This window comes from Quercus robur, chromosome 8, assembly GCF_932294415.1.
Source record: "Quercus robur chromosome 8, dhQueRobu3.1, whole genome shotgun sequence".
Lineage (NCBI taxonomy): Eukaryota > Viridiplantae > Streptophyta > Magnoliopsida > Fagales > Fagaceae > Quercus > Quercus robur.
Genome location: NC_065541.1, coordinates 4,034,555 through 4,050,576, shown reverse-complemented (window position 1 = coordinate 4,050,576; position 16,022 = coordinate 4,034,555). Strand labels below are relative to the sequence as shown.

The 16,022-nt window shown below is 38.2% G+C and overlaps 2 protein-coding genes and 1 pseudogene across 2 annotated transcripts; 1 reads left to right on the top strand and 2 right to left on the bottom strand.

Annotated features, from left to right (window-relative positions):
* The first annotated feature begins 4,936 nt into the window (after positions 1-4,936).
* Positions 4,937-6,229, top strand: LOC126695712 (probable aldo-keto reductase 1; annotated as a pseudogene).
* Positions 6,230-6,846: 617 nt separating this feature from the next.
* LOC126695711 (B3 domain-containing transcription factor VRN1-like) lies at positions 6,847-7,964 on the bottom strand. The gene is made up of 3 exons (XM_050392541.1): positions 7,589-7,964; positions 7,364-7,491; positions 6,847-7,128 (listed from the first exon to the last, which is right to left on the bottom strand). Exons 1-3 carry the CDS (start codon positions 7,962-7,964, stop codon positions 6,847-6,849), a joined length of 786 nt encoding a protein of 261 aa, XP_050248498.1.
* Positions 7,965-11,283: 3,319 nt separating this feature from the next.
* LOC126695710 (uncharacterized) lies at positions 11,284-13,890 on the bottom strand. Its single transcript, XM_050392540.1, has one exon. The coding sequence runs from the start codon at positions 13,888-13,890 to the stop codon at positions 11,284-11,286; it is 2,607 nt and encodes an 868-aa protein (XP_050248497.1).
* Positions 13,891-16,022: the final 2,132 nt, after the last annotated feature.

Genomic DNA, 16,022 nt, shown 5'->3' with positions numbered 1-16,022 from the left:
TCAAATTCAGAATAATATAATTGCTGATTTAAGATCGACAAAAATATCCAATTAGTGGAAAATACATGTAAGCTCAGCAAAACCTCCAATAAAAATAGTTGCCTGAAGTCAAGATATAACTTCAGCCATTGTTCCAAGGAAAATCTCCTAGGTGGTTCATCGTTAATATCAAAACCTGTAAACGAATTGTGCTTTCACAAACCTTCCATTTGTATTAATAATTACTATAATCTAAAAACACGTAAGCGTCGTACAGAATTATGAAATAAATGTTATTTACACACAGACTTGGATCTACTTGATATTATATAGAATCACATAATAACATAAAAAATTCTTAGACCATTACATCCATTTCAATAATACTAATGATAGTAACGATGGGCATGAAACTAACCATCATATTAATATATCAAATTACTTTCAACGGATACCATGTTCTTCAAATTGCCACTAAAATAACAAAATATAGAACTGTCATACAATTCTCCAAATATGTTATAGCAACCACGAACTGAAAATCATCCCCCCCTTGGGTACAATGCCCAATGGGAATCATCAAGAGTCAGATGGTGTAGAAGGTGGAACAGGACATCTATAGTGAGCTAAGTCCGCTCGCATAGCTCCAACCTCAGCAAGAAGACCATGTAGAAGCTGCCCATGGGCTGCCTGAGTCATCATAATGGTCTCCATCATAGCATGAAGAGAGGGAGGAAGAGGGCATGTATGCGCTGCATCAACAGTGTCAACATCTATCTCGTCATCACCATCCTCGGCAACAACAGATGTGGGATCCCCATGCATGTCCTCATCTTAAACATCTCCAGTAGTAGACCGTACTCGTGGCCTGTTGGATGGACCAACACTGAGGTCAACAACCTTCTTTTGGGCAGTTCGTTGTTTCAGAAATTTGGCTCCTATAGGGGCTTGGATGTGAACCAACTCGTGGGAAGGAAAGTTCTTTAATCCTAAATATTTGAGGACCCTATGGATGAGAACTAGGAAAAACAAAGCATGCCTCTTATACTTGCTCCTACGCACCTTGACAATGGTTTCGATGAAAAGGGAAGGAAAACAAATGGAACTATTGGTGACGAGGGTGTAAAGCAAGATACACCTGTCTACAGGGATTGTATGGATATGAGAGATAGGGAAAATGTTGTGACAAGCTATCCTAAAGAAGATATAATTAAGCTCAGTCAACTCACTTGAGCTAATACTTCGGTCAAAATCCCGATTGTTTGATCGTCCACAAAGAACATCCATAACATCATCAATACGAGGAAACATAGAGTTTGGATAAGTAGGTGTACAAATTATAGGTACATCAAGAGCTTTAGATACATGCTCCCTAGTTATTGTAAACGATACACCACGTATGGACGATGCCACCTTGTGACCACCAAGATCCTCATGCACCGATAGATTCGAATAGAATTCTCTAATCAAGTCAGTTGGAGGGGGTTGTATGTTTGTACATAGGGACAGCCAATGCCTAGACTGTAGATTCTCACGAACAAAAGGATGCAGTTCCTGTAAATTGATTTGCCTTTCTCCCCAAATACGCCTACGCTTAATCAAGGTTTCAAAGGTTTGCTCATTTTCTGGCATGAGGAACCTTAATTGATCAAACACCACTTCAGGTTCGGATGTAGCTTTGCATTTTCCCCTCTTAGTCCTCTTCGGACCCATAACTAATCGATGGTCAGTAGTGCAAACACGATCAGCTCACACAAAAACAGAACCAAAATGAAGTTTGAAGCAGAGAACAAAAATTGGAGAGTAACCAGATACCATGTGTAGAAAATCATGCACACAATATACTGTCTAGAGCAGTTTACAACAACACAATGAAAAAACAATATTCTTATTCACGGGTTGTTTAGTTGGTGCAATAATTGTAATGCATTTTGGTCCGAGTCAATAATTTGAAGTTAGAGACCTAGAGTATATAACAGTAATAATATTATATAGGAAACATACAAGTGGATTTAGGAACTGACATATTTTCGAAATTCGTAGCTACATGTAGTAAGTTTCACCAGCTTCTACAAAAAACAGAAAATAAATTGCACAATGTACAGTTCAGACATACAACCAGCATATATCTATACCACACACATATGGAGCCACTGGCAAGTTCATTTTGTGGAAGGAAGACAACCTATGGCATAGGCAACCTTACTAACAACAATGCATTTGACTAGCCAAAACACCCAATTTCATCACAATCTTCATAGACATAGACATAAAAGTGTGAAGCATCAAAATGCAAAATTTGAGAATAACGCACCAACAATGTGTAATTTCAAAGACAGCAACCGTTAAAAGAGTCTTACTATGTAAAATCCTCGAAGAATTTGCGCGGGAAATTGTGGGTTCTAGCCGGATGAAGCGAGAGCAATCGAAGATGTAATTTCGGACAGCTGCAAGTTCTGTAGAACTGGGGAAGAGTTAATAAAAATGGGTAATAGATTGTAATGTCCATATAACTCGATTTTCAAGAACTCGAGTTACATGCAATCCAAATTTTAAGCACAAGGGCTTGCACATAAACCGATTGTCCGTAAATCGAGTTATGTGTAGCACAAATAACAAGAATCCAGTTAATTGTGGAACAGCTTTCTCATAACTCGATACTGCAGACAACGAGTTCATTTCAAATAACTCGATTATACCTAACTCAAGTTATATTTCTGGGCCCTCCACACCCAGCCCAGATATTTGGACTGGTCCAGATGCAGTCCAAAACGAATCGAAGTTTAAAGGTAGGCCTGCCACAATACTCAATTCTACTTGAATCGAGTTCTGTGCAGTGGACAATCACAAGAATTCAAATTCCTCGATATGTTGGAAATCGAGTTACGTTGTACACATGGTCCCACCCAGCCCATATATTTGGACTGGTCCAGATGCAGTCCAAGAGGAATCCAACTGTATAGGGCTACCTCGCACAAAACCCGAATCTGGTAAAATCGAGTTATTCGCAGTAGAATATCTCAAGAATGCAATTTCTGTGTGTAATGGCTTGCACATAAATGGATACATCATAAAGCGAGTTATTTGCAGAGTTACTCGATTTTGTAGAACTTGAGTTATTTTCATTGGTCTCACCCATAGACCTCTTCTCCCTTAATCTTTCTGTTAGGTGTAATCATTTCTCAACATTAATTTAGTGTGGTATTGACAATAACAAGTTGACTGGGCTTGTTAATTATGATACCTCAATTCATGTGTCTGATCCTCAATTTCCTTGTACAATATGGTGAAGGTATTGTGCTGAAGCTAACATAAAGAATTGCCGTTCATGAATATTTTTGTGATGTGATGTAAGCATTACCTGCCTTCAATAAGAAATTTGTAGGGCTGCCCTAAATTCTAGTGTCATCATTCTGCCATTCTGGGACTGCTACAAGTAGTCTTCTAAGTTGTTCCAAAAATCATGCGGAGCCTTTTTATTTAATATTTTTTATTTACGTTTTTTTTTAGTGGTATGATTTTCAATAAAATGTAAGTTTCACAGTTTTCATGAAAATTTCTTTTTCATGAAAATTTCTTGAGAAAATGGATTTAGAAATAATCCAGACTCATGATTCCTTATGACAATGATAGAATTACCTGCATTTATGCCGGGATGGATGACCCACTTTGAACTCATTTAGTCCACACACACGTGTGTGTGTGTATATATATATATATTCAAATTTTAAATATAAAGTTGAGTAATAAAAAGAAAGTTAATGTTAAGTTGGTAAACTTTTTTATGAAGCCTTAAAGTGTCTAACCCTTTTACCCAAACAAAGAAAAATATAACACAATTGAATTCAATCATACCTCTTCCTATTGAATGCAGTACACCTAGATAGGAAATTGTAGCTAAAATTTTCCAATTGAACCCCTACGATTTTTTTTAAGGGAAAAATAAAAATGAACTCCTCCTAGCCATCAGTGATGACGTTTTCGAGTTTTGTTTCAAGACATCTATCCAGATACTTTTATTTGCCTATCGGTCTCACCGACACTGGAAAAGTAAAAATGAACTGCTAGTCTTAGGTAGTAGTAGGTACTTATCCGTGCCTGTCGTTAGAATTCTTTGAACTTGCCATCAGTGATTACGTTTTCAGTTTTGTTCAAAACATCCAGTAGTCTCTAGCTCTTTACCTCTCTACTAGTACTACTATATATATATATATATATATCTGAGATTTAATGATAATTGAACAGGGAAATTATCCTAGAAAGAAACAGATTTAAGACATTAAAAATAATCAAGAAAAGAAAAACACACAGTTTGAATGATGGCAGTACGGAACGAACTCCAAATTCCATTGGTGAAACTGGGCAATCAAGGCCTTGAGGTAAAGACCAAAGGTATTCCTTGAATACGTACCCATTTCAAATTTTTTTTTTCAAAAAACTTCCCCATTTTATATATGATCAACTCACATTTCTTTGAAAACCCATATGCCTACACTTAATCTATTTGAGTTTTTAAAGTCACAAGAATCCATCTACTGTAACTCTCAGTATCATTAAGTACTAGGTTTTTTTTTTAAAAAGTGAATTGACTATTAGTTTCAGTCTTAAATCATGCATATATTTTTGCATCGGAAAATCAATAAATCATGCATATCCATTATCTATTTAATATTATTTTATTGTTATTATATATATATTAAAGCAAAAGATCTTCTCAAAAAAATAAAATATATATTAAACCGTTCAGTCCGATGACAAGTAACTTTTACCAAAAGTTACAAGTTGCAAGTTTAGCTGCCCATCATAATCTTTTCAAGAAAGTAAATTTAATTCTACTTTAATTACCTTTAATTCTGTATTGTACTTTTAGTCTAATCTATCAATAGTACCTAGCCATAATTGAATAAAATAAAGTATTTTACTTATGTTGATTATGATTTATGAATCAAAAATGTAAATATCATATGAACTGCATGGCTAAAATCCTACTAATGAAATTCTTCTGGGAAAGGTAAATGACACCAATTTTAATTTTACTAGCTCCAAAGTCAAATGGCCTTTTTCCTATTTGGTAGTAAATCTAAAGATGGTCACTAATATGGAAATGTCTTTGTCATACTATTTTCTATAAGTTCTGCTGTTAGTGAACTGATTACCAATCTGGAACATGTAAAAACTCTGTTATATTAACTAAGAGAAGTTCATATTTTTCAGGCCTTGAAGCAGTTGCCAAGAGAGAAAATTCAGATAGCCACCAAATTTGGCATTGAAAAAGTAGGATTTCCTCACATGCAAGTGAACGGTAGCCCTAAGTATGTTCGCTCATGCTGTGAGGCTAGCTTGAAGCGTCTTGATGTGCAATACATTGATCTGTATTATCAGCATCGGGTAGACACAAAAGTACCCATAGAAGAAACTGTAAGTCATTCTCTTGCCCTTTCAACCACATGACAGCAATGGTTGGACTCTTTGAATTATTTCTTGTTTTTAACTTGAAATTGTCCTCATATTTGCAAGTCTAATTTGCAGAGAATTTTAGAAAGGATTATTTCATTGTAGTGATGGTGAGATCTTGGTGGCAAATTTGATTAGATACATCTTATTGGAATGTAGGTTGGTGAACTTAAGAAACTGGTAGAAGAGGGAAAGGTCAAGTACATTGGTCTATCTGATGCTAGCCCAGACACAATAAGGAGGGCACATGCTGTGCATCCCGTCACAGCTTTACAAACGGAGTGGTCTCTCTGGAGTCGTGAGATTGAAGATGAGATAATTCCACTTTGCAGGTTTGTTCAGTTCAAAGATGATGTTTTTCTATAAATTTTGGTGTCTTGAATGCTTCCGTGTATCCTAAATCTCTCTCCTTTTTTTTTCCCCCCTTATATTCATTCTTGCATTTGCAACACTACTGTTCTTTTGAAGGACTACTGCAAGAAAAAAAAAAATATCATCCATTTTGTGTAGATTTGATTTCAATATAATTTAATTATCTTATCCAGAAGCATGAGTATGCTCTCTCGAATTTTAATGTTTTTGTACATGTAGGGAGCTTGGCATTGGAATAGTTCCATACAGTCCTCTTGGTCGTGGTTTTTCAGCTGGCAAAGGAGCCGTGGAAAATTTGGCTGCAAATAGCGTATTGGTACATATTTCACCAGTATTTTGTGTTATTCATTTGTAAGATACAAAGATTTTTCAGGAAACAATGATATTTTTCTTTGAGCAACGATTCATCAAGTTCATTGAATAAAACAGTACCTATTTTAGTCCTTGCAGTTTACAAGAAGTTCCGATTTCATCTATAACATTTGAAAAATTGCAACCAAGTCAAATTTTGAAAATTTAGCTATCAAGCTTTTCAATTTGCCACATTATATTGATTGACACAATTGATGGATTAACTTCTCACTTATTTTTTAAACATCTAAATTTGCAAACATCAAAAATAATGACTAAAAATTTTAGATTTGGTGTTATTGTATTAAAGTGTTACAATATATACAAAACATACAACAATGTCATCTGAAAACAACAAAATCCTATAGCAATAACAATGTTGACCCCCCTAAAATAAAATCCAAGAGTCGCCATTGAATGTAATATAATTGAATGACACGCAAAAAGGCCAAAATCCAAACAAAAGTGCAGAAAAAAAATATAGCATCACATTCATTTTAAAATACATATGAAAGTTCATCATAGTAATTAAAAATTTTCCAAGAGTGAAACTCTAAACATCACAAAAGTACCCAATCAATAAAGTTGCAAACTGGGATGAACAAAATAGGGATGAATAGTAAAGTTGCAAAGTAAACACACTCTAAACATCACATAATATTATCATCACTTTGCATCCACCCTAACCACTTAGTCTTGGCACTTGAAAATGTGGACGTTTAACACAACACCGTCCCTCATAATCAGCTCAAATACGCAAACATCTCCTACTCGCAAACTATTTTCCCTCACAAATGCAGACCAACCAGCTGATACGACACGTGATGAACCCCCACTTCGTTCATAAATGTATAGCTTCACAGGCCATAATCGGTCCACAATCTGGAGCTTGACAGGGAGTATACTTGCTTTGGTGTAGTCCTTGGTAAACCCTTCTCTCGGTAAGTAGTTGATAATGTCTTGGGGTAAACTCTGTACAAGGAACAATAATAGATATTTAACAAATATATTCCAGCAACAAGTATCTAATTGATCTACATCTTTTCACCTAAAAACACAAATAAGCAAAAATCATTACCAACAAAATGTCCAGCCACAAGTATCTAGTGTGACAATCTTTCTAATTGATCTATGAAAAATGATAGTTAATGGGAGTTGCATTTCCAAATTACAAAAATATTCCATTTTAGTGAAGCTAAAAGCTTACCGCACGATCCTTGCCATTAACGTAGGATGGACGCATGATAACAATGAAAAGGGGATTTTCTGATTTAAAAGCATTGGCTATAACAAGATTTTTAGCTACATCACCGTCTTTCTTAGGATGGGCTGATCCTGAAACGAGTTGAAAATATGAAGTCATGCACATTAAATTAATAGTAAACATGCTAAACAAATCAACCAGTTGCTTACAAAAGTGTAACATTCAAACCTGAACCCTCTCCCCTATAAAAGAGTTTGATGATTTCAACAGAGCTGTCATCACTCTCATCATCTTCAATCCTATGAACTTGGAGTTCGTCGTCTAAAGTATAGTCTATTTCTGTTGCAGGGGCATCAAATATAAGTACATCAAAGTGTGAATTTCCTTTATATTTGAAAACCAGCAAGTGCCCCACGGCTACACCATGAGAGCTTGCAAATTCGGACCAACCATTTTGAAACCAAACCCCCCCAGCATGTTGTGTCAACTTGACTTTCCATTTTCTACCATTTGGAATAGTGAGAAAGGCCATATCTGACAGGTCCACTCCAAATTTCTGCACGAACTTATCTGGAATCCGCTGTAAAAAGAATCTCCATAACATAAATGCAGGCTAGGGAAATAAACACATGCAATCAATCAAGCTCTATGGAGTTGTGCAGCTACCATTGCATGAAAAATGGATTTAGTGATTGTTAGGTCATATTACTTTCATAAGTGTTCAATGGTATTACTATTTGTTGGATGACCAAAAGCTCAAAAAAGCAGACAAAATCCTTATACACAATGCTAGAAAATAAAAGTCAAACACATGGCAGAATACTCCTTAGTTACAGCCCCCCACCCCCACACAAAAAAGAAAAGAAAATCAAACAAAATAAAATAACAGCCCATGCAACATTGACGTTATATTTAATAGCTATAACCTCAATCTGTCATATTAAGGGCTCGATATTTGACAGTAACAAATCTTATGAATTTTTATGCTTCTTATACAACCTAATCTTATAACCAAAATAACCATCAACAGCTTTCAACATTTTACATTTCTCTGTTGTTGTTGAAATGTAAAAAATTTTGGGGAAATGTTGTATTTTGAGTGCTTCTGTAATGTGTCTGTGATTTGGTTTTGGGGTGTTGGGGAAACATTGAAGATGACCCACTTTTGTTTATGGGCAGGATTTCGATTTAGACATACAAATTTTTTCCACTTAGCCACTTCATAAGTTTGTGAACTCTAAAAAACAAATGATAAAAAGAGTGAACGATTTCTGTATCCTAGTTTGATCCCAGGACACAGTTTCACAGTTTAAATTGAGTTATACATCCGTGGTGACCCTATAAGCCCTATCACATTTTCAAAAAAATGCCATCTGCTCTTGCTCTGTATTTATTTTTCCTCAATCTCTACCATGCGCTTATCCCTGTTTCATTTTTTGTTCATATAAAAGTGTTCGATGCAAAAGTACTCTGTTATGTGACTGTGTTCTTCTTAAAGTGTAACCTACGTATTGCAAAATGAAAGTTTTTCTGACTACATGTAACAAATGTACATTTTTTCAAGAATCACAAATAAAGAAGATGAAGTGTACGAAGTGTATTAGCATATGATTTTCAGAGGAATCTAGTTTATAAATTTAAGCATACTTACAAGCTTTCCTTCCTGAACAGCATTCGGCAGAATAATCTTGAAAAAGTGTGGGGACCGATCAGCAGGACCATCGTCGTTGTCTCTCCGCCATTGAGAAGCTATTGTTCTGGTTCTCCAAACTTTCGCTGAGAAGTTGAACAGTTGCTGCTTCGTACGTTTGAGCACTAAATAGTGGCCTAGTCATACACATAACCCGATTATTACGAAATCGAGTTCTGTGTACTGCGACTAAAAGGAGTCCATGCTGTGCGTAGTGTATCTCAGAGGAATCCATGTTGTGTGTGCTGGTTTGGACGTAACTCGATATCTTGAACATCAGGTTACAGTAGAATTACTCGATACTAGGATAATCGAGTTACATGCCAACAACTCGCTTATACAGAAATCGAGTTAAGATATTTGGACTGGTCTGAACGCAGTCCAAGAGGAATCTAAGTGTGGACCATGGTCTTCAATGTATCTCGAAGCTACAAAAATCGAGTTCCTATGAACTTAACTCGGTAATACGTAAATCGAGTTACGTTGACTGGGCTTCCCAACCCAGCCCAGATAATTGGACTGGTCCAGAGGCAGTTCAAGAGGAATCTAAGTGTGGACAATGGTCTTCAACGTATCTCGAAGCTAGAGAAATCGAGTTCTTCTCAACGGAACTCAGTAATACGTAAATCGAGTTACGTTGACTGGGCTTCCCGACCCAGCCCAGATAATTGGATTGGTCCAGAGGTAGTCCAAGAGGAATCTAAGTGTGGACAATGGTCTTCAACGTATCTCGAAGCTAGAGATATCGAGTTCTTCTCAACGGAACTCGGTAATACGTAAATCGAGTTACGTTGACTGGGCTTCCCAACCCAGCCCAGATAATTGGACTGGTCTAGAGGCAGTCCAAGAGGAATCTAAGTGTGGACAATGGTCTTCAACGTATCTCGAAGCTAGAGAAATCGAGTTCTTCTCAACATAACTCGGTAATAACACAATCGAGTTACGTTGACTGGGCTTCCCAACCCAGCCCAGATATTTGGACTGGTCCAGAGGCAGTCCAAGAGGAATCTAAGTGTGCACAATGGTCTTCAACGTATCTCGAAGCTAGAGAAATCGAGTTATATAACTCGGTACTACAGAAATCGAGTTATGTTCTCTGGGCTCAAACACCCAGCCCAGATATTTGGACTGGTCCAGATACAGTCCAAGAGGAATCTAACTGTGCAGAGTGCTCTCCAACGTAACTCGGTACTCTATAAATCGAGTTATGTTCAACGTAACTCGGATCTACAGAAATCGAGTTACCTAGATACTTGGACTGGATACAGTCGAAGAGGATTGAGAATGGACTGCAACGTAACTCGTTAACTGGAAAATCGAGTTTTATTTAGTATAACCTTTCTACTTGGAATTTTGCTTACGACTTGCACTGTTCACACCCATTCAGTATTGGCGTGCTTATTCATAGTAAAAGTGGACCTACTGACAACCATGCTGTGAACAACAAGTCATCCATACAAATGCAGACCGACCACATCCATCAGTAACATTCCCCCATTTCCATTACGCGAATAAAAAAATCATCCTTATATACAAGCTTATTTGTAAGTAAAGAGCCTCTATGCATTTAAATCAGTTGATGTACAAAAATAAAAAGTTCAATTTCTGCATTTTAAACATTCTTCACAATTGTAACTTGAAACTCGGACAGCATCCGCCAACAATGGTTTTAGGCAAACATGGAGTCTGCGCATTTGAGTGACACATTCTTTTTGTTCTCTTCAGAAGTTGCCTCCTTTCTGAGGAGTAGCCAACACAGAAATTAGTATACAACCCACAGTAATTAATAAATTGAATTGACAAATACAGAAGAGCCTTCAGGCTTGCCTGCTTAAATGAGGAGCATCTACAGTTACACCTTGGCGACAATTACAAATCTGCAGCAAAACATATACAGTTAGGGAAATAGAGACCCCATGAATACTAGAATATGTACACCACAAACAATAAGATTGAAAGAACACCAAAACTAGGACAAAAGACTTGAAATGGTAATATGTAGGAGTTAAGACTAACTGCAACTACTTGAAGAAGTAATCAAAAGATTGCCCAAAGTGGAGCTAAATTTGATACAATGGTATTACTATCATGGTTCCAATCTACAAATTACTGCCCACATCTTAATTATAACTCATATAATGTAATATCTAAACATGTAAAGAAGAATAACTTATGATACCCCCTTGTTACTATGATTTGTAATTGTTACCTGCTACATAACACCATGGCTTGTTCAAGCCACATTTCGAGTTGGACATGTACGACGGTTATGACCATCTTGGCAACACAACCCACACTTCAACTTTGGTCCATTCTCAATCCACAATGAGGTTGGCAACTCCCTATCCTCGTCATCCATCTCATTGCGGATTCTCGTGGACTTTGGCCGACCTTTCTCACGGATCAACTGCTGGTTTGGCATCACGGTTCTCCTTTCTGCTGCCTCCGGCCATTCTAACCTATCTTTCAGTGGTTGGAATATCGACTCATAGCTGTGATACCGTTCTTCAACGCGGTAGAAATGATCCATATACTCAGTGGCATCATGGTTGTGTTTGGCACAAACTGCTATCAAGTGGGAACAGGGGATCTTGTTTGCTTCCCATTTGTCGCATGTGCATGTCATGTCTATGAGGGAAACCCTATGGGTGTGATCTCCCCCGCCAGTGTTCAACAGTGAAGACTGTGTCTCCACTGTATATAACCGTTGTTCCGCACTCATCCTTCTAACAATATGGAGTTTCGCCTTCTCTTGATTTTCCTCGAACTTGTCATAGGCATATTTGCACCACACTTGCCCCTCTTCCAACTTCTCTAGGGTTTTTTTTCGACGTTCGTCAAAGTATGAGTTCACCTTGTAAAATGTAAACTTCACCATTGCAGTTATGGGCAAGCTACGTGCGCCCTTAAGTACCCCATTGAAGCACTCTGACAGGTTGGTTGTCATTGCCCCATATCGGTGCCCATGGTCATGTACAAGTGTCCACTTTTCTTGATTTACCTCCTTAAGATAGTCGTACGCAGTCGGGTTGACATTCTTGACGCAATCCATGGTGTTCTCAAACTTCCTAACTTGATTCGCAGTTGCTGCGTTCCATACCAAGTTCTTCAACGGCACACTATTGAAGTTAGTGTTAACATTGCTTACTAAATGGCGGAGGCAATACCGGTGATGGGTTAAGGGCGGTTGCAAGTAGCCCCTAGTGGTGTCATCGAAGCATGATTGTATCCCACGATGCCTGTCGGATATTATACACAAATTGGTCCGGTCTGTAACATAGGTCAACAGGCATGCCAAGAACCATCCCCATGTCTCCGTGCTCTCGCTTTCGACAACAGCAAATGCGAGTGGATAAACTTCGTTGTTACCATCTGTTGCCATTGCTATCAACAACTTTCCTTTGTACTTGCCATAGAGGTGCGTTGCATCTATGCTTATCACCGACCTGCAATGCCTGAACCCTCTAATACACGGACCGAAAGCCCAAAACACGGAGTTGAATATACAAGTCCCCGGGACATGGGGGTCACACTTTAATATGGTCACAATATCCGGATCTGCATCAGACAATGCAGCTAGAAATCGTGGCAATTCTGCGTACGACTCGTCAAAATCCCCGTAAATACGTGCAACTGTCTTCTGTTTGGCTTCCCAAACCTTGTACATAGTTACATCATGCCCATGCCTTGCATGCAACATACTACGCAAGTCCCTTACCTTTCGGGTTAGGTCCTCCCATACATACTTCTCAAGTGCAATGGAGATGAACTTTGAATCCATCATCCACCCATCAGTTACTAGCTGGAGGGATGAGCAACTATGGGGACCCTTACATGTACTGATAACCCACATCCCGTGCTTCTTGCTGCAATTGGCCCGAATTGACCACAGACATGCGTCATGTATGCACCGCACAACCAGCCTATTGGTGTCAGACTTGATGACCTTGTATTGCTTATTATGCCCCACAGAGTAAAGGGTCAACACATATTGAACAGAGGCTTTATTCTTGAATAGCATCCCCCTTGCTGGGTGGTCACCTTTATGCCAACTTGTAAGATGTCCTGTACCCAATGCAGGGGATGGGTCATTAATATTGTCCCATGTGTTTGATGTGAACCATTCTGGGATAGGAACTGTTGTAAAGCAATCCTCCTCGTTATTTTCGATCAGTGGTACATCTAAGACCTCCGCGTCGTCCACTGGTCCATCATTATCAATGAACTCTTTGTACACATCTCGGTTGGCATCAATATCAATTCCCCCGTCCATATCAGCTTGGACATGTTCATATTTGTGACTAGACCCTCCCACATCATGTGTATTGGTGGCGCCCACCACTTCGGTGTTGTCCAAATGATCAACCGCACTACATGGTTGATTATTGTAGGGGAAAGGCGTGGCATAGGCAAAGGGAGGATGCACGTCAACCGACAATGAGTGTGGCTCTTCCACCCCACTGGCATGCTGTGAACTTGCACTACCATGGAACCCAACAGCCTCAACAGTTACATACAAGTCGGACGCTATGAACTGGGGGGTCCGCTTAATCACTGCCCACATCATGTCCACGTCAGCATCGCAACCCAACGGATTTGAGTTGTAGACAACCTGAGTACTCACAAGTATCTGGGGGGCACGGTACACGATGGATATCTTATGTGACTCCTTGTCCAACCGTAGAGCTTCCATTATCTTCCGGTGCATTTTTCTCAAGTGTGTTCCCCATTTCAACTCAATGAGCTTCTGCTTCACTGACTCGCCTCTATAGGACAGCCCATGCAAGTCATGGAAATACTGTTCCCCATCATAGTAAACGTAGAAGCAGTGACGACCCATGCCAGACCTGGATAAGGACAATTAATTGTGGTTATCATGCAGAAGATAGGGGGTTATGTTAATGCAACAGTAATTAATCTTTTACAGATGCACTATGATGCTATCCTAATTATAGGTGTACACACTTGATTCGTTTGGACACAAACATTGGCCTTTTAGGGGAGACGTGCCACAACAAAGAATCAGGGTGTTTGTAATATCGCTTGGTAAGGATGCAATAGGGAGTAGGAAAATGTAAACATGGTCAGCAAAACTTGTTCACCTCGCAGGCTTTCTTTTTCAGAACCCACACAGTAAAGCCTTTCAGAACTGAAAGAGCCATACAATTTAAACCTCAGTATACATTACACATCATTGTTAATATGTATGAATGAATGCATATGTCATCATATGAATTCACCGTACAATGTTTGTTTATATATATGTTTATTTAGAATGATTATATACATATTTCCCAAAAAAATTCTCAAAAATAATTATTATATACATTACTATATCTATACATATTTAGGAACAATATGTATACAATGTCACTATCACACACACACACACACATATAAGATTTTGCTAATGTATGTCATAAGAGCACACAATAATTAATCGTTTTTTGGACAATTTTTTTTCAGGATTTTCAATGCATTAACAGTTTTTGCAATTCCTAACAAAATGTTTCAAAAAATTGGTGCCCTAAGCACATACATTATATGTAAACATACCTATACATGTGTGTGTATATATATATATATATATACATGTGATCATATATGGGTAGGTAGCTTTGTTTATATTTACATATATTTGCATATACATACATACATACATATATATATATGTGTGTGTGTGTGTGTGTGTGTGTGTGTGTGTGTGTATACATATATTTGTTCATGCCACATATACATCTTATGATATGGGTAAGTACGTTTGTCTATATATACATATATCTATACATACATACATTTATGTATATATATACACACACATAATGTCAGAATAAGACAGTTGTAGAAAGCAATCCCAATTATAAGTAGTTATGTAAGTCAATCCAATTATAAGTAGTTATGTAAGTGAATATATATACCTGTCAGGGAAGATGTGCCAGAACAAAGAAGAAGGGGACCACAGCAACAGCACGCCTGGTGAGGATGCAATAATGACAAGGAAAATGGCAGAAGAGTTAGCAAACTTTGTTCACCTCATAGGCTTTCTTTTTCAAAGACCAGACAGTGAAGGTTTTCAACATAGATAGAGCCAGACACGTGCATGGATTCTGAAATGTGGGGAGGGGGACAACATGACTCGATATTGAGGAAATCGATTTTATATAAAACTCGACACCAGATAAATCGAGTTACTGTTGACAAGACATATTGAAATGACGGCATTTCAGAAACTCGGTTACTAAGAAGTCGAGTTACATGTAACTCCGCATTTTATGTAGGGGCAGATGTTGCTATAACTCGATTTCTATAAAATCGAGTTTTAGCTCCATTTCCTCTACAAAAGCGCACTTCACACGTTAGAAGGTGCAACCACATTCTGGTGCAAAGAATTCCCACCATTGCGTGTTTGTAGAGCAAGATGGGACGAACCTATGTTGTGTTTAACGGTCATGTTCCAGGCATATACGACAGTTGGCTAGATGCGAGTAGACAAGTTCATAAATTCCCAAACGCCAATCACAAATCATATAAAGATCGAAGGGAAGCCGAAGCTGCATACATGGAGTATTTGCATGGTAATGGTATGGGCGTGCATGGTGGTGCGTCTACATCGTGGGAAACTCCAAACATATCAACCTCAACTCCACCTAGCACTTCTCAAAGCGAAGGAACCAACTATGGCAGTGGAGACATTAGGAACACTTTGTTAAGGTATCAGTTGGAAGTTGCCATTGAGGAGCATGACCACGCAAGGAGGATCGCAATGTTGAGTGCAAACATGTTGAATGAAGTGGTGGCCCATGTTGTGGGGGATGATGAAGTTGATGCACCCACGAGACAACGTACGGATGCATGAATGCAAAAGTACGACTTCTTGTTGTGGTATTTAGTAAGATATGTATACTTGCAAGTAACTACTTTTGTGTGTGCTTTAAGTAGAAGTGTCATCGTTTTCCAATTGTTTCACTGGCA